Source organism: Sabethes cyaneus, chromosome 1 (genome assembly GCF_943734655.1).
Source record: "Sabethes cyaneus chromosome 1, idSabCyanKW18_F2, whole genome shotgun sequence".
Taxonomy (NCBI): Eukaryota; Metazoa; Arthropoda; class Insecta; order Diptera; family Culicidae; genus Sabethes; species Sabethes cyaneus.
The window spans coordinates 41,188,290-41,209,244 of NC_071353.1; the positions used below are offsets into that span (position 1 = coordinate 41,188,290).

A 20,955-nucleotide genomic window follows, 5' to 3' on the forward strand; every position below is an offset into this window, starting at 1 on the left:
ATAAAATAAACTCCACAGAGGTTCTCGGCCAACAACACCTATCCATAACTCCTCGTGCTGCTAGCCAGGGTACTAGCAACCATAGTGGAGGTTGGGCAACCAACCTCGGTGGTAATCAAGCTCGTATACGAACAGGCAGGCACTCTTGCAAACGCATGGAGTAATCTTGCCAGCCAAGAGCGTCTCTCTCCATGTTAATGACGTTCCTCGACGATAGCTTCACTGTAAAGTGAAACTCATTTTAGTGAGCGTCTACACACCAGAAGAGGAGCGGCTCATGGCAGCGTCTGATCCCGAGAGAGAGCCGTTGAGTTATGGAACGTGTTGTCTCGGCACTAAAGATGGCAGCCTCATCACGTGACTTGGCAGTGTGGCCCTAGTAAGGCAACCTGCCTAAACTAAACTTCAACGAGCAATAAAAAGTACGACTTAAAGTATTCGGCATTAACGCTGGCAATGAAACAAGGACATGAAATGGAAGTTTGGTATCTTGAATTGCAGATCGCTGAATATCTTCAGAGGCGATACCGGGAGCAGCTAGAACACAGAAAGTTCGACTTCAAGGTACTGCAGTTAAGTCCTTTCTGCGTAGAAACAAGAGTCACAAGGACTTGGATCTAAACTTGGACTAGAATCTGAGCTTACACAACTGAATCTGAACTTGAGCCTGGGTTTGGGTGAATCAACTTATAGAAAAGTTTCTGATTAGTTGATATAACAGTTCAGTTTCGTTAAGAAATAAAAGAGTTATTTTGATTTTATAGTTTAACCTCCTCATGAGACGTTTTCTTCTGTTAAAAATTATGTTCTCTAAATGATTAATATATAATTTGTTTGGATTGTACCTCTCTAAGTCAATTCAACTCAACAGGCGTGCAAATAGTTAAATGATCAATAACAATTGAAGGTATAAAACGAATCCACCTTTCCACCTTTCCACCTTTCTATTCAAACTATCCAGTGCCTAAGGAGTGTGCAGATAATGATTCTAAATAGCCCAGTGGAGAAGAAGCTCGATAGTACTTAACTTTTGATAGCTTTCCGATAGATATTTAGGACTTATCATCATAAGATTGTTAAATGGGGATTATTATCTAAATGTTCAGGATATTTTCATCGATATATCTGTTCTATTTGGATTGCCGATGACCCATAACTAATGTCTGATAAAGAGTTTGTAGTTTAGAGACACTCCATAAAAGGAATATTCAGTAATTATCATTTGAAATACAACAACGAAGTGATACAGTAAGTTTTGACTCAATGCAGGTGCCATAACGACTTGTTGTTTTAGAATTAAATATTAAACAATCATAATTAACAATCACTGGCACGAAAATACTGTTTAAAAATTAAAATTGGAATTTCAGCAAAACTTATGCAATTGCATAGAACGCTTCTGTACTGACAGTCAGTATGACTGTAAAGGTCCAACAGACATTGTACGCAGTATTGCGCGGTGCAACCGATGGATGCAAAGCAGGACGAAATGCGATTACCACCCGCTTCTGGGCCACCACTGTGAGTGCCGGACAGAAGAAAGACCGGACAGACGGTGGCTGTCGGATAATTTATTCAATCCTCGTCCGGTGTCTTCAATACTATAAATTAATGTTATTGTAATCAATTTTGCTTAAAACAATCAATTTAAATTTTATTTATCTGGCACTCGAAAATAAATTACTTGCTTTGTCTTTTCAGTATGCAGCGACTGTGAAGAGCTCTGGAAACCAAAATATCGAACAGCGTAGTGCAACACCATTCAGATGAACAAATTAAATAAAGGAAAGGCGATATTATTAACGATATTGTAGAAACTGGTTGGAAATTAATAGCATATTTTGGTTAAACTGTTGAACTTAGTTTTGTTTTCTCACAGAATTAAGTTTTTACTCAAAATTTTTTTTGGGGAATCTTTTGCATAATTGTGTTAAATTAAAGGAGAAAATATGAATATTCTGGTTATTATTTATCTGTCTGTTCTATTTTTGATAAGCCGCAAAAATAAAAAAAAATATTTTACGTGAACATTTTCAATAAATCATACCGGACTTTAGACCATAATAATTCCCAAAAAAAATTAATGTAAAACTATAATTTAAAAGTATAATTTTAGCATGCAATTATTATTAAAATTTAATCAACAGTTAATGTTGCGTGAGAAAGACCGGTTTGCAGCCAATTGCATCAAGGCTCCTTCAAACCTACCCACACGAAAATGATTATCCTATTCAAATTCTGTCGAGTTTTCTTTCGTCACTTGACAGTCTACGTTCAATTTATGGTCCACAGTGAAAAACTTTTTCATTATAAAAAAGCAAATTCTCACAAACTGAGCCATCTCATCGTAATCGGGAAATGGCGTACTTAATTGTGCAATCGCACTCTCTCTCTCTCTTTCTGTATTCCCATCAAAACAGTAAACCCGAACAAATATCCCACTTACCTTCCACGTTCATCGCCGGCACGGCTTTCGTACGGTATGATGATAAAGGACGTCACCCGCCAGATATCCGCCACCTCCTGGACGCCCCGTTCGATCGACAGCTCCTTGATGGCGTTATTTATGATTTCTTCCGCAATGTCCTTTCGGCGCAAGTGGATGCACAGATTTTCATGGCAAAGTAAAGTAAAAAAAAACGAACAATAATAAATATTAAACGGGGAAAACTCGACCGGTTGTCGGTAACTATGCGCCAAATAAATCATAACGTCTTTTTTCTTTCAAGCTCGAAACATAAAACAGAAATTTAAACGACGCTTTTGTGTAACTAAAAATGCAAGACTTTCCGTTCGATCTGCGAAATTCAATACCGACAAAGGCAGAGCTGAAGGATTTATTTATGGTTGCCGCCGTTCGCATTTATCAACGTCCACCGCGCGCGGAGTCGGGCATTAAAATCCGGCACACATTTAATAGGTTTTCTTGGAACGAGCCCAGAAACGATGCCGTCCATAAAAATTTACGAACACGATAATGATATTTTACCACGACTGACTAGGCGTTGCTAGTTCCAAGTTTCGGAACAACATTTCATCATTAATCAGCTCCGCCGCAGTGCGGGATCCAGAAAGACTTAGAGGAGTACGTACCTGATATTTGTGCAGTTCCATGGCAAACATATTTCCCAACGTAAACTGGTCGGGAGCCATGTCGAAGTGCTGACCGGTTTTGTCCATTAGCAGCTGCCAATGCCGCTCACGGAGGGCTTCATCCTTGAGACTCAGCATTAGCGGAATGGACGACTTGAATTGCTTCATCTTGGTATCCAGTGCCTGCCCGACTGGAGTTTGACGTACCTGACGGAAAATTTCCCATAAAAACTTTATTCATTTCATATAGTATAAAATTCTCAACAAAAATCCTCTCTGCATTGTGAAAACTAATCAACTTACATCAGTCAGACTTTTGTGTTTTTTTTAAACTAATTACGCTGTTTGTTACCCAGGATCAATTTTACAACCACGGTTATCGGAAATTTGAATGATGTATAATTTTAATAAGCGACCTAGAAGCTTACCGAACGAGGCAGCTTGCGGTATTCCTTCATGAAGCCTTCGATCCCATCAAGGAGCGCCTGTGGATTCAGATTAGCCCACAGTGTACTGGACCACTTCTCGCGAGCAACCTTTTGTTTGAGGTACATTTTATAGACCTGTTTTCGGTGAAAAAAAAGATCAAAACCAAAAAGATATAGAATTAAAAGTTATTATAATGTGGTCTTGTCAAAAATTCAATAGTGCGATTGAGCTTGTTTAGGTCCATCTCAAGTAACAATCAAAAAGCAAATTGGTTTAATTGATTTCTTCTAGTAGTTTTGTCAGAGTATTTTAGCGTCTATCAGGTTTTATAATGGTTTTCCTCAAGTGAATGTTGCCTTAGTTGATTAATAGTTCTGACTAGGCTGCCGTTCTGAAATTCTCTCGAACACCAGTTGACCAAGGGTCGTCCTCGACATCCCACACGGTCTACGGCCTCTTCCTGGTTCTCTGCTGAAAGCATATTAATTCCTTCACTACTATCATATCGTTCCCATCCAGTTCTATTTTGGCACCAACACCATTTGAACTCCCGCTTTCCCTACCAGCAACCATGTTTTTTTTGTTTTGGCGGTGTTAATGGTAAGTCTCAATCTTGCTGCTTTCCATTTAAAAGACCTAAAGGCCTACTGCTCTATGGATGATTTCGATAACATCGATGTCATACGCAAAATCCAACCAAGAAGCATGTAAGATTTCGAGATGATAGTCCCGTTCCTTTCCACGTTTGCTCTTCGTATTGTTCCTTCCAAGGCGATGTTGAATAGCAGATTAGAGAGTGCAACCCCTTGCTTCAGCCCATTCAACGTCACGAAAGCAACTGAGGCCTAACCCGCTGTTCCGACGCATAATTTTGATAAGTTTCGTTAGAAAACCATTTTCTAGCGTTACCTGCTACTCCGCATTTAGTTCGACTGAATCATACGCTACCTTAAAATCCATAGACTGATGATGACTCTGCAAGTTGCACTCCCGGAACATGTTTAGTAACTAACGCAGGGCAGATATGTGATCCGTCGTGGAGCGACCCTCACAAAAATCAGTTTAGTACTCGCCGACAAAAGAACTCCGCTTACGGTGTCGGTCTACAGGCAGAATTGACCAATGAAATGCATCGATACTTTCTTTCTTTCGAGTCGGTGTCCTTTTTGTAAAACAATAGGGCCAATGAGGCAATCCAACCACTCCACAGTAGTTCCGAATCGCAAAAATGGGATCAATAGCTATTGCTGTATCTTTGAAGAAGTTTATTTATAAAATACTAGCTGACCCGACAAACTTCGTATTGCCACAAATTAACCTGTGTTGTACATAAATCATGAACCTCGGATGGTCTTTGTCACAATCTCGAATTTTGCAAGCCCCCCAGTGGGCGGCGCTTCCGACGGCGGGTCACCGGCAACACTCGCGACCGTCTCGTCTTGAATGATCTAGTGTTACTATAGATAGTTTTTGTGGTCTTGTATTGACTAATGTTTTATGGAAGAGTCTCGAATTTCTCGAGTTCGATTAGTTTTTAAGTTTCGCAAAAATTTCTGTTTTATTTGTATGAGAGTCCATATCCCCTTACCACAGGGGTGAGAGGTCTCTAACTATCGTAAAATGAATTCAAGACTCCAAAATCTCCCACTTGCCAAATTTGGTTCCATTTGCTTGATTAGTTCTCAAGTTATAAGGAAATTTGAATTTGATTTGTATGGGAGCTCCCCTCGTAAAAGGGGAAGGGGTCGTAATTCACCATAGAAAAAATTTCTGCCATCTAAAACTCCCACATGCCAAATTTGGTTCCATTTGATTGATTAGTTCTCGAGAAAAGAGGAAATTTGCATTTCATTTGTATGGAAGCCCACCCTCTTAAAGGGGAGATGGGCCATAACTCGCTTTCTAAAGAAGAGAGGGGTCTCAATTCACCATAGAAAAAAATCTTGCGTCCAAAACCACTTACATGTCAAATTTGATTCCATTTGGTTGATTAGTTCTCGAGTTATGAGGAAATTTGTATATCATTTGTATAGGAGCCCCCCCTCCTAAAGTGGACAGGGGTCCCAATTCATCATAGAAAAAAATTTTGTCTCCAAAAACACCAACGTACCAAATTTGGTTCCATTTGCTTGATTTATTCTCGAGTTATGAGGAAATTTGTATTTCGTTTGTATAGGAGCCCCCCTCTTAAAGTTGGGAGTGGTCCTAATTCACCATAGAAAATATTCTTGCCCTCGAAAACTTTCACATGCCAAATTTGGTTTCATTTGCTTGATTAGCTCTCGAGTTATGAGGAAATTTGCATTTCATTTGTATAGGAACCCCCTTCCTAAAGTGGGTAGGGGTCCCAATTCATCATAGAAAAAAATTTTGTCTCCAAAAACACCAACGTACCAAATTTGGTTCCATTTGCTTGATTTATTCTCGAGTTATGAGGAAATTTGTATTTCGTTTGTATAGGAGCCCCCCTCTTAAAGTTGGGAGGGGTCCTAATTCACCATAGAAAATATTCTTGCCCTCGAAAACTTTTACATGCCAAATTTGGTTTCATTTGCTTGATTAGCTCTCGAGTTATGAGGAAAATTGTATTTCATTTGTATAGGAGCTCCCCCTCTTAAAGTGGGGAGGGGTCCTAATTTACTATAGAAAATATTCTTGCCCTCGAAGACCTTCACATGCCAATTTTGGTTCCATTTGCTTGATTAGTTCTCGAGTTATGAGGAAATTTGTATGGAAGCCCCCCCTTTTAAAGAGGAGAGGAGTTATAATTCCCCTTATAAAGAGGGGAGGGGTCTCAATTTACCATAGAATAAATTCTTGTCACCGGAAACACCCACATGCCAAATTTTGTTCCATTTGCTTGATTAGTTGTCGAGTTATCCAGAAATTTGTGTTTCATTTGTATGGGAGCCCCCCCTCTTAGTGGGGGGAGGGGTTTCTAACCATCACTTAAACCTTTCCTGGCCCCAAAAAACCTCTACATGCTTTTTGTCATGCCGGTTGGTTCAGTAGTTTTCGATTCTATAAGGAACATACAGACAAACAGACAGACAGACAGACAGACAGACAGACAGACAGACAGACAGACAGACAGACAGACAGACAGACAGACAGACAGACAGACAGACAGACAGACAGACAGACAGACAGACAGACAGACAGACAGACAGACAGACAGACAGACAGACAGACAGACAGACAGACAGACAGACAGACAGACAGACAGACAGACAGACAGACAGACAGACAGACAGACAGACAGACAGACAGACAGACAGACAGACAGACAGACAGACAGACAGACAGACAGACAGACAGACAGACAGACAGACAGACAGACAGACAGACAGACAGACAGACAGACAGACAGACAGACAGACAGACAGACAGACAGACAGACAGACAGACAGACAGACAGACAGACAGACAGACAGACAGACAGACAGACAGACAGACAGACAGACAGACAGACAGACAGACAGACAGACAGACAGACAGACAGACAGACAGACAGACAGACAGACAGACAGACAGACAGACAGACAGACAGACAGACAGACAGACAGACAGACAGACAGACAGACAGACAGACAGACAGACAGACAGACAGACAGACAGACAGACAGACAGACAGACAGACAGACAGACAGACAGACAGACAGACAGACAGACAGACAGACAGACAGACAGACAGACAGACAGACAGACAGACAGACAGACAGACAGACAGACAGACAGACAGACAGACAGACAGACAGACAGACAGACAGACAGACAGACAGACAGACAGACAGACAGACAGACAGACAGACAGACAGACAGACAGACAGACAGACAGACAGACAGACAGACAGACAGACAGACAGACAGACAGACAGACAGACAGACAGACAGACAGACAGACAGACAGACAGACAGACAGACAGACAGACAGACAGACAGACAGACAGACAGACAGACAGACAGACAGACAGACAGACAGACAGACAGACAGACAGACAGACAGACAGACAGACAGACAGACAGACAGACAGACAGACAGACAGACAGACAGACAGACAGACAGACAGACAGACAGACAGACAGACAGACAGACAGACAGACAGACAGACAGACAGACAGACAGACAGACAGACAGACAGACAGACAGACAGACAGACAGACAGACAGACAGACAGACAGACAGACAGACAGACAGACAGACAGACAGACAGACAGACAGACAGACAGACAGACAGACAGACAGACAGACAGACAGACAGACAGACAGACAGACAGACAGACAGACAGACAGACAGACAGACAGACAGACAGACAGACAGACAGACAGACAGACAGACAGACAGACAGACAGACAGACAGACAGACAGACAGACAGACAGACAGACAGACAGACAGACAGACAGACAGACAGACAGACAGACAGACAGACAGACAGACAGACAGACAGACAGACAGACAGACAGACAGACAGACAGACAGACAGACAGACAGACAGACAGACAGACAGACAGACAGACAGACAGACAGACAGACAGACAGACAGACAGACAGACAGACAGACAGACAGACAGACAGACAGACAGACAGACAGACAGACAGACAGACAGACAGACAGACAGACAGACAGACAGACAGACAGACAGACAGACAGACAGACAGACAGACAGACAGACAGACAGACAGACAGACAGACAGACAGACAGACAGACAGACAGACAGACAGACAGACAGACAGACAGACAGACAGACAGACAGACAGACAGACAGACAGACAGACAGACAGACAGACAGACAGACAGACAGACAGACAGACAGACAGACAGACAGACAGACAGACAGACAGACAGACAGACAGACAGACAGACAGACAGACAGACAGACAGACAGACAGACAGACAGACAGACAGACAGACAGACAGACAGACAGACAGACAGACAGACAGACAGACAGACAGACAGACAGACAGACAGACAGACAGACAGACAGACAGACAGACAGACAGACAGACAGACAGACAGACAGACAGACAGACAGACAGACAGACAGACAGACAGACAGACAGACAGACAGACAGACAGACAGACAGACAGACAGACAGACAGACAGACAGACAGACAGACAGACAGACAGACAGACAGACAGACAGACAGACAGACAGACAGACAGACAGACAGACAGACAGACAGACAGACAGACAGACAGACAGACAGACAGACAGACAGACAGACAGACAGACAGACAGACAGACAGACAGACAGACAGACAGACAGACAGACAGACAGACAGACAGACAGACAGACAGACAGACAGACAGACAGACAGACAGACAGACAGACAGACAGACAGACAGACAGACAGACAGACAGACAGACAGACAGACAGACAGACAGACAGACAGACAGACAGACAGACAGACAGACAGACAGACAGACAGACAGACAGACAGACAGACAGACAGACAGACAGACAGACAGACAGACAGACAGACAGACAGACAGACAGACAGACAGACAGACAGACAGACAGACAGACAGACAGACAGACAGACAGACAGACAGACAGACAGACAGACAGACAGACAGACAGACAGACAGACAGACAGACAGACAGACAGACAGACAGACAGACAGACAGACAGACAGACAGACAGACAGACAGACAGACAGACAGACAGACAGACAGACAGACAGACAGACAGACAGACAGACAGACAGACAGACAGACAGACAGACAGACAGACAGACAGACAGACAGACAGACAGACAGACAGACAGACAGACAGACAGACAGACAGACAGACAGACAGACAGACAGACAGACAGACAGACAGACAGACAGACAGACAGACAGACAGACAGACAGACAGACAGACAGACAGACAGACAGACAGACAGACAGACAGACAGACAGACAGACAGACAGACAGACAGACAGACAGACAGACAGACAGACAGACAGACAGACAGACAGACAGACAGACAGACAGACAGACAGACAGACAGACAGACAGACAGACAGACAGACAGACAGACAGACAGACAGACAGACAGACAGACAGACAGACAGACAGACAGACAGACAGACAGACAGACAGACAGACAGACAGACAGACAGACAGACAGACAGACAGACAGACAGACAGACAGACAGACAGACAGACAGACAGACAGACAGACAGACAGACAGACAGACAGACAGACAGACAGACAGACAGACAGACAGACAGACAGACAGACAGACAGACAGACAGACAGACAGACAGACAGACAGACAGACAGACAGACAGACAGACAGACAGACAGACAGACAGACAGACAGACAGACAGACAGACAGACAGACAGACAGACAGACAGACAGACAGACAGACAGACAGACAGACAGACAGACAGACAGACAGACAGACAGACAGACAGACAGACAGACAGACAGACAGACAGACAGACAGACAGACAGACAGACAGACAGACAGACAGACAGACAGACAGACAGACAGACAGACAGACAGACAGACAGACAGACAGACAGACAGACAGACAGACAGACAGACAGACAGACAGACAGACAGACAGACAGACAGACAGACAGACAGACAGACAGACAGACAGACAGACAGACAGACAGACAGACAGACAGACAGACAGACAGACAGACAGACAGACAGACAGACAGACAGACAGACAGACAGACAGACAGACAGACAGACAGACAGACAGACAGACAGACAGACAGACAGACAGACAGACAGACAGACAGACAGACAGACAGACAGACAGACAGACAGACAGACAGACAGACAGACAGACAGACAGACAGACAGACAGACAGACAGACAGACAGACAGACAGACAGACAGACAGACAGACAGACAGACAGACAGACAGACAGACAGACAGACAGACAGACAGACAGACAGACAGACAGACAGACAGACAGACAGACAGACAGACAGACAGACAGACAGACAGACAGACAGACAGACAGACAGACAGACAGACAGACAGACAGACAGACAGACAGACAGACAGACAGACAGACAGACAGACAGACAGACAGACAGACAGACAGACAGACAGACAGACAGACAGACAGACAGACAGACAGACAGACAGACAGACAGACAGACAGACAGACAGACAGACAGACAGACAGACAGACAGACAGACAGACAGACAGACAGACAGACAGACAGACAGACAGACAGACAGACAGACAGACAGACAGACAGACAGACAGACAGACAGACAGACAGACAGACAGACAGACAGACAGACAGACAGACAGACAGACAGACAGACAGACAGACAGACAGACAGACAGACAGACAGACAGACAGACAGACAGACAGACAGACAGACAGACAGACAGACAGACAGACAGACAGACAGACAGACAGACAGACAGACAGACAGACAGACAGACAGACAGACAGACAGACAGACAGACAGACAGACAGACAGACAGACAGACAGACAGACAGACAGACAGACAGACAGACAGACAGACAGACAGACAGACAGACAGAAATCCTTTTTGCCTTTCTACTATATAAATATATAGTATAAAGGTATAGAAATCACTTGGAAAACCGGAAATGGAAAGAAGGTCCTGCGAGCCGAATGTCATATACCATTCGACTCAGTTTCAAAAACTGAGCATTTTCTGTGTGTGTGTATGTATGTGTGTGTGTGTGTGTGTGTGTGTGTGTGTGTGTGTGTGTGTGTGTGTGTGTGTGTGTGTGTGTGTGTGTGTGTGTGTGTGTGTGTGTGTGTGTGTGTGTGTGTGTATGTGTGTGTGTGTGTATGTGACGCTTTTAATCTCACTCACTTTTCTCGGAGATGGCTGGACCGATTTTAATGTTCTTAGTGTCAAATGAAAGGTCTAGGTGTCCCATTGGTCGCTATTGAATTTCATACTGATCGGACTTTTAGTTCAAAAGTTATGTATAAAAATACGAAAAATATGGGACTTCATTATCTCATAGGTCTCTTAACCGATTTGAACAAAATTGATTGCATATGAAAGAGGAGCCTTGCAAACCCTTAACTTCCAAATTTCATGACGATTGGACTTGTAGTTTGAAAGTTACATAAAGAAATGTGAAAAAATAGTATTTAAAACATATTTATGTAACATATAAGCATTAATTTAATGAAAAACCCGAATTAATCCACCTAGCGGCGTGATCTAGCCTTTCTACTGCCACAATAATCATTATTTAATTTCGCAGGAACATCTATAATTAACTTGTCTATATTTTTACATATCCGTTCCGTATTCCTCAAAATCCTTATTTGCCAGTAAAATTCACAACGTATTGCGTAGAATAATTATATTTTCTTTCCTTGGGTGCGTAAATACTTGTAAGCGTCATTTATGTTACTTGATGAACACCTTGTTTAGTTTTTTATAATCGGTTGGCCTTAACTTTCGGGCTTCAGAGCCACATACGAAACTTGTTTTGAATTGACAATATGAAATATGTGTTCATAGCAAATTTTTTGATATTTTGATATTAATACCATACGTTCAAAAGTTAGCATCTTTGAAAAACAAGAGTTCAGAAAAATTATTATTATACTTCGCTTTTGAAGAAAAAGGATATCGACAACAAAATGATTAATCTCAAAATTTTACTATTAGTTTGCTTGGCTTGAATTTTTCAATATATCTGAATTAGAAAAAATAACTGAATAGAGCATTAGATATGAAAAAGAGAAATTGAACTTTTTCTTAGCTGGCGCTCCTTCAAATAATTATTTTTGCATGAAAATCAAAACTTAAGCTTCTTTTGAATGTACTTTCATGAAAAGATAGTCTTGATTAGCTTAATCGCATCGTTTTTACAATGTTAGAGGGTTAGGAAAACAAGATGAGGTCGAAAAATAGTGCAAAAGCTGCGCCATAAACATGCTTGAGAATGGGAAATATGATCGATATGATGTCCAGTGCTTGTCATTTTTGATTTATTTATTAAAACATGATACATGACATAAGACATCTGTCCTTTAAAATGTTACTAACGAAAACAAATCTTATAAAATTACTACCGTGCAACGTTTACTTCCTATTTTTCATGTAACATTTCTAAGCTCCAGTATCTATTGATTGAAAAGAGTATCTATTGATGCGCAAAATTTGTTTGAAATTTGTATAAATTTATTTGGAAAAATCAACTCACTAGTATTTTTAATCCAATATACCACTATATCTACATGCTTAAATTAACTTCTGTTCTTTGCTTTTTGCTTTTCTTGTACAACTGTGAATAACAGCAAGTGAAGAAAATGACAATTGAAATCTGAAATCAAAGAAAAGAAAACACTTTTCAATTGAATCCCACTATTTAATATTTATTTGCAACAGATACGTAGTTCGCCTACGACGTGCAGGCTTCATCAGTATCGAAGTTTTTTTTTTGCTTTTCTTTGATTTCAGAGTTCGTATTCCACAAAGAGGCTTCAAAAACTTCAGACAATTGACATGTTTCTCACTTTTCTTGAATTTCATTGCAAATTTAAAAAATGCAAATTGTCATCACATACACACACAAACATACTACATACATACATACATACATACATACATACATACATACATACATACATACATACATACATACATACATACATACATACATACATACATACATACATACATACATACATACATACATACATACATACATACATACATACATACATACATACATACATACATACATACATACATACATACATACATACATACATACATACATACATACATACATACATACATACATACATACATACATACATACATACATACATACATACATACATACATACATACATACATACATACATACATACATACATACATACATACATACATACATACATACATACATACATACATACATACATACATACATACATACATACATACATACATACATACATACATACATACATACATACATACATACATACATACATACATACATACATACATACATACATACATACATACACACATACATCACACACATGTCATACATTGAATACAATCAACATTTGATTGATATGTTTTGATTTCAAACGTTTTAACGGTTTAATATACGGTGCTTAAGTGTTAAAGTTTGAATAACTTTTGAATGAACCGTCCGATTTTAAATAACTCGGTTTCGTTTGATAGATCTCAGCAGTAATTTTCAAATAATCATAAAATGTGTGATGTTTTTCATTAAATTAATGCTTATATGTTACATAAATATGTTTTAAATACTATTTTTTCACATTTCTTTATGTAACTTTCAAACTACAAGTCCAATCGTCATGAAATTTGGAAGTTAAGGGTTTGCAAGGCTCCTCTTTCATATGCAATCAATTTTGTTCAAATCGGTTAAGAGACCTATGAGATAATGAAGTCCCATATTTCCCATATACATAACTTTTGAACTAAAAGTCCGATCAGTATGAAATTCAATAGCGACCAATGGGACACCTAGACCTTTCATTTGACACTAAGAACATTAAAATCGGTCCAGCCATCTCCGAGAAAAGTGAGTGAGATTAAAAGCGTCACATACACACATTAAAATCGGTCCAGCCATCTCCGAGAAAAGTGAGTGAGATTAAAAGCGTCACATACACACACACACATACACACACACACACACACACACACACACACACACACACACACACACACACACACACATACATACACACACACAGAAAATGCTCAGTTTTTGAAACTGAGTCGAATGGTATATGACATTCGGCTCGCAGGACCTTCTTTCCATTTCCGGTTTTCCAAGTGATTTCTATACCTTTATACTATATATTTATATAGTAGAAAGGCAAAACATCACACATTTTATGATTATTTGAAAATTACTGCTGAGATCTATCAAACGAAACCGAGTTATTTAAAATCGGACGGTTCATTCAAAAGTTATTCAAACTTTAACACTTAAGCACCGTATATTAAACCGTTAAAACGTTTGAAATCAAAACATATCAATCAAATGTTGATTGTATTCAATGTATGACATGTGTGTGATGTATGTATGTATGTATGTATGTATGTATGTATGTATGTATGTATGTATGTATGTATGTATGTATGTATGTATGTATGTATGTATGTATGTATGTATGTATGTATGTATGTATGTATGTATGTATGTATGTATGTATGTATGTATGTATGTATGTATGTATGTATGTATGTATGTATGTATGTATGTATGTATGTATGTATGTATGTATGTATGTATGTATGTATGTATGTATGTATGTATGTATGTATGTAGTATGTTTGTGTGTGTATGTGATGACAATTTGCATTTTTTAAATTTGCAATGAAATTCAAGAAAAGTGAGAAACATGTCAATTGTCTGAAGTTTTTGAAGCCTCTTTGTGGAATACGAACTCTGAAATCAAAGAAAAGCAAAAAAAAAACTTCGATACTGATGAAGCCTGCACGTCGTAGGCGAACTACGTATCTGTTGCAAATAAATATTAAATAGTGGGATTCAATTGAAAAGTGTTTTCTTTTCTTTGATTTCAGATTTCAATTGTCATTTTCTTCACTTGCTGTTATTCACAGTTGTACAAGAAAAGCAAAAAGCAAAGAACAGAAGTTAATTTAAGCATGTAGATATAGTGGTATATTGGATTAAAAATACTAGTGAGTTGATTTTTCCAAATAAATTTATACAAATTTCAAACAAATTTTGCGCATCAATAGATACTCTTTTCAATCAATAGATACTAGAGCTTAGAAATGTTACATGAAAAATAGGAAGTAAACGTTGCACGGTAGTAATTTTATAAGATTTGTTTTCGTTAGTAACATTTTAAAGGACAGATGTCTTATGTCATGTATCATGTTTTAATAAATAAATCAAAAATGACAAGCACTGGACATCATATCGATCATATTTCCCATTCTCAAGCATGTTTATGGCGCAGCTTTTGCACTATTTTTCGACCTCATCTTGTTTTCCTAACCCTCTAACATTGTAAAAACGATGCGATTAAGCTAATCAAGACTATCTTTTCATGAAAGTACATTCAAAAGAAGCTTAAGTTTTGATTTTCATGCAAAAATAATTATTTGAAGGAGCGCCAGCTAAGAAAAAGTTCAATTTCTCTTTTTCATATCTAATGCTCTATTCAGTTATTTTTTCTAATTCAGATATATTGAAAAATTCAAGCCAAGCAAACTAATAGTAAAATTTTGAGATTAATCATTTTGTTGTCGATATCCTTTTTCTTCAAAAGCGAAGTATAATAATAATTTTTCTGAACTCTTGTTTTTCAAAGATGCTAACTTTTGAACGTATGGTATTAATATCAAAATATCAAAAAATCTGCTATGAACACATATTTCATATTGTCAATTCAAAACAAGTTTCGTATGTGGCTCTGAAGCCCGAAAGTTAAGGCCAACCGATTATAAAAAACTAAACAAGGTGTTCATCAAGTAACATAAATGACGCTTACAAGTATTTACGCACCCAAGGAAAGAAAATATAATTATTCTACGCAATACGTTGTGAATTTTACTGGCAAATAAGGATTTTGAGGAATACGGAACGGATATGTAAAAATATAGACAAGTTAATTATAGATGTTCCTGCGAAATTAAATAATGATTATTGTGGCAGTAGAAAGGCTAGATCACGCCGCTAGGTGGATTAATTCGGGTTTTTATAGGTATAGATAGTACATAGCTTGAAAACTTTATGCTGACGACACTAAAATCTTTAAAGTTATCACGTCCCACAATGATTGTACACTCAAAATAATCCGCACATAACTAATGGAAAATTTCCATATGAAAATCCTTATGATTATTATGTGCCACATATAAACACAATCCGCCCAGAAGTACACATGAAAATTATATGCATATGAATAGTATGTGCAAATTTTAAAGGTAAATTTTAAAAACACATGAATGGTAACTGTTTGGCACATAAAGTTCATTTACTGGGCACATGGAAAAAATCTGTGTGTGAAACACATAGAAACTATACGGAAAGTTTTCTCAGTGTATGGATCTACAGGAACATTTGAATACTTTTGTGAACTGGTGTGCAACTAACCGTTTAAACGTTAAGTATAGAAAAGTGCAACAGTGCTGTTTGCAATGCGTCAAATATCTAGGAGTGCTGCTAGACAACGAGCTAACATTTAGCAACCACTATGAAAGTATTATTTCAAGAGTTAACCGCCAACCGGGATTTATTTTCAGAATTCCCGATAAGTTTCGCGATCTTCTGTGCCTTAAGGGGAACCCAAAAATGGCTCTAAGATGGCTGGATAAATGGCTACCTTTTGATGCATGTATTGTTTTGTGCCTTAAAAATGCATCTGTATTGGCAGCACACGCTTTCGCCACGTAATCAGTGCTTCCAGTGCTGTTATAATTTCCTAAAATGTGTCATTCCATTTATCGATCCGCTATACATCAACAAACGCTCAGCAAAACACAATTGCTAATGGAAAATAAATTTAACTGAACATATAGATCATTACGTGTTCATAAAACGTATAATCTGGAATTAGTTAATAGATATTTGGTGGCGCACATATTTCGTTGCACAGCGATTTCCGAAAAAACAGCATCACGGTCTCAAAGTTTTGCCACATCAATGAGCTTTTAAAGAGCTTTCAACTTTTGCCGCATCGATAAGCTTAGAATAAAGTAAACAACCGATCATCTGACCAGGAATCAAAAACTGGCCTTCAATGCAAACGGATGAATTTACCATTCTTTTGATTCTATGCATAATTCAGTTGCTGCTGTAAATCCTAAATGCATCGGAATGTCTTGATAAAGGAAATAAACTATATTTCGGGATGTTTGTAGCCGGTGCGGTTGGCTGCCGATAAGCTGTGTTTATGTTTGTAAGCTCCGCTATTTGACATGTATTACCAATACTTTTGCAACATTCAAATAAACGTTTAGGTTTTTAACGAACACATGAGATGTACAGTACAGTGTTTGCCGCACTAACACAACAACGTTAGCCACTTTCGGTTTCTCCTTAAATCGCTTCATTATTCTCTTATGCGATCGTTCGTAGAAACTAATTCCGTTGTTTGGTGCCTATTTCACGCCAATTGGTGCAACAGAATAAAGACTGTACTAAAATAAAATGCAACATTTCCCTTTGTGTATGACTTTTTATTGCAAGGGTAAGAATTAATAATATTTGGAGTATAACTAGGTCAGAGTATAAGTATAAGAAGGAAAGATGGCTGAAAATACGAAATTTTGTCTTCTTTTTCTTTTTTTCTGGATGTGTTTCGTTTACAAAGCTCAAAAGTTATAAAAGTCTTTGCCAAACTACTACCAACAAAACAAAAAAAAAGTTGGTTCAAATACGTTGTGTGGTTTCTGAGAAAAAGGTACATAAAGTTTGAAAATCGTGGTTTTTCAGGAGCGGCGTTCAATCCGTCGAGGTTGTTCCACGCCGCACTGGAACGCTTATGTATATGATCACTTTTCGTTCACTTCCCGTGGTCGGATTATTACAAAATTAGTATCAAAATAAGCGGAAAAGACTGCAGAATCAAAAAATAAAATAAAAAAATAATGAAATTTTCAAATGTTTTAGTGGTTTATGTCCCCTTAAATGTGCATTTCGCACAATCTGTCAAGTGGTTATCGAGATGGCTTCCAAGCAGGAAGTGTTTCAACAAATAATTATGGGCGCAGTCGTGGTAAATCCAAGCCAGTCCCAACGGTGGATCACGAAACAGTTGGGAATCGATCACTCAGCCGTACCCCATGTGGTTAAATCATTCAACAAGACCCAAATGGCACAGCGGTGAGCTGGCAGCAAAAGAAAACCGAAGACGACCGACTCCGTGACCGTGACTCCGAACCTTTCGATTCGGGACGTGGCCAAAGTCAATTTTTCCGTCGATGGTGTTCAATTTACGGAAGGTGGAGGTAGCGAAGAAGCCGGTCGAAGAGCTGCACGATTACGTTGACAAAAACCATAACGTGCACAAAGACTTTAAGCCCCTCATTGTTCAAATCCAAGGAGTGCTTGTACCGGCCTTCAATGATTGGAAAACCTTGATGCAGAGAGTTGAAACAGCTGAGAAGGAAAAGACAGTGCCATCTCAGCCAAGTAAAATTTGACAAAGTTTTATATGGAACATTTGTAGAACTAGTTATTATCTATAATTTTTCTGAACAAAATTTTGCTTCACCTTTTGTATTTACGGCGCTACAATGCTAGTACCTCATTGGTGACTAAATGAACGTTCATTTAGTCATTAATGCGGTACTAGCATTGTAGCACCAAAACCACATAAGATACAGCAAAGCTTTATTCAGCAAAATTGTAGATAATAACTATTTCTCCTAGTTCTACTAATATACAACTCTGTCAAATTTTGCACGGCCGAGACGGTACTGTCAAATGAATCAAAATGGATTCAAAGTGATCGAACCATCCCTGATTAGACTATATCAAATGAAAATACAAACAAGAGAGTTTCAATAAGCTCATAAAATATTGAATCTGAAAAAATGGAAGGTCATATTCTGAAAATTCCTAGGATTTGTTTTTTTGTTGGAAAATAAAAGTGATATAGATCACCATTTTCAAGCGACAACTAACAAGGAAACATCACTATCGGTCACAGGCTGAGAGCTTAACCATATACACCATAGTGTAGTTCTGTCGATCCAGAACATCACTGCACTGCTCGTATAGGCGTAGCCTATGGAACTTTTTTGAGAAAACTTACCTTGAAATTTGAATGAGAATATGCCTCAATGGAGGCGCATGGTACATGAATATCCTACATACACCCTCAAGTAACAGAACAAAAAGAAAATTATATTGATTGAAAAGCATGATTTTATTATGCAACAAGCGTTTTTAAAATTAGTTTTTTGTCCACATGGAAGTGTTATTAAACTTGTCTTTTACTAATAATTTGTTAATTGCGTTACTAGTTTTTCGTTTACGATGCAGGGTGGAATTTGCTCTCTATTTAAGTAGATACTGTAGTATAATTGGGGCAAACTTCTCTGTTGGCAAACTTTCAACAATGTTTACAATACGTTTGCTACTAAATAACCGAATGAAGCTTTCTTCTTTATCTTTTCTTTGTTACGTATCATGTTGTATAAAACAGCAAGAAACAAAGTTCGTTTGTGTTTCATTAATTATTTGTCAAGATAAGCCCATTGCTATGAACAGTTTTTGGTGTTCCCACGAATAGTCCTACAAGTTAGGCAAAAGTCGAACCCAGCTGACACTTGGCCCGACGATGACCCCATTTACTGTATAAATTTTCTTTCGTAATGGTACTTAGAGCTTTAGATTAGATAGACATTCTGCTACGAAGAGATCGTGGCTAAGCTCGTAGACTAATATGGTTGAAAAGCCATGGGCAATCGGGCCTCGCCATCAGGATATCAGTTACAAGGATTGCTCGGCACAGATTTCTCCTGGTTGCTAGGGTGTCCAGTCCAATTAGCATCAGGCAAACTTCGTATCTTGGAAACTGGAGCGGGTGCTTCCATGACAGGCGACGGAGAGCGAATCGAATGAATTTGCGTTATATTTTCTCTAACCGTTCAACGCCGTTGAGATAATTGGGATTCCAGACCGCCGAGCTATATTCCAGCGTCCAATGAACAAGCGCGCAGTACGAATTCTTCAAGCAATGCATATCGTTGAAGCTTTTCGCAGTTCTCATGATTAGGCCAAGACTGCGGGATGCTTTAGCAACGATGTAGCTGATGTGCTACTTGTAAGTGAGCTGTGAGTCAAGGAGAACTCCCAGGTCCTTGAGGCAGAACTCGCTTTTGATCAGTTCGCCGCCTGGACCCTAGATGATAGTTGAAAAGGATGCCGTTTTTTCCTGGAGAACGACACAACTGAACACTTGCTAATGTTGAGCACCATTCTATTTTCGTTTCGTTTTTGGAAAACGGCGTCTTCTACTTTATTGTCCTTAAGATTATCAGCAAAGGAGAGCCTGAGTCCTCGTAGTGGAAAGTTTACTTTCTTGAAGTATAGCATTAATATAAGCCTTGTGGAATACTGGATGTAACAATAAGCTCGCTGGATATTGATCTTTCGATTTTAACATCCAGATACTGATCAATCAAATAGGCCTTCAGCCAGAGCAGTAGGGTGCCGCCAAGTCCCATCCTGTCTAGTTGGACAATCGAAATTTCATGATTTAACTTATCAAAAGCTCTCTGGTCGGTGGATTGCATCCATTAGGAAACGCCTCGACATGATATCCGTAGTATAAGTAGGTAGTAAATGAAAGGAGACTCGTCGTGGTTGAGGAAAAAGAATCTTGTACGATTTTTTTGCTGTTTTGAGACGTTGTCATTGTGAGCTACATTACTGCTTCAATGATGGGCCCGAACATCGGGATAGAAAGGTGTT

General features: G+C 39.4%; 1 protein-coding gene across 1 annotated transcript in view; it reads right to left on the reverse strand.

Annotated features, from left to right (window-relative positions):
* Positions 1–20,955, reverse strand: part of LOC128732933 (dynein axonemal heavy chain 10) — a 254,416-nt gene that overhangs the window by 112,398 nt on the left and 121,063 nt on the right. Inside the window, 3 exon segments of the mRNA XM_053826409.1 lie at positions 2,447–2,586; positions 3,094–3,300; positions 3,522–3,656. Of these exon segments, the coding sequence (XP_053682384.1) occupies positions 2,447–2,586; positions 3,094–3,300; positions 3,522–3,656 (482 nt within the window).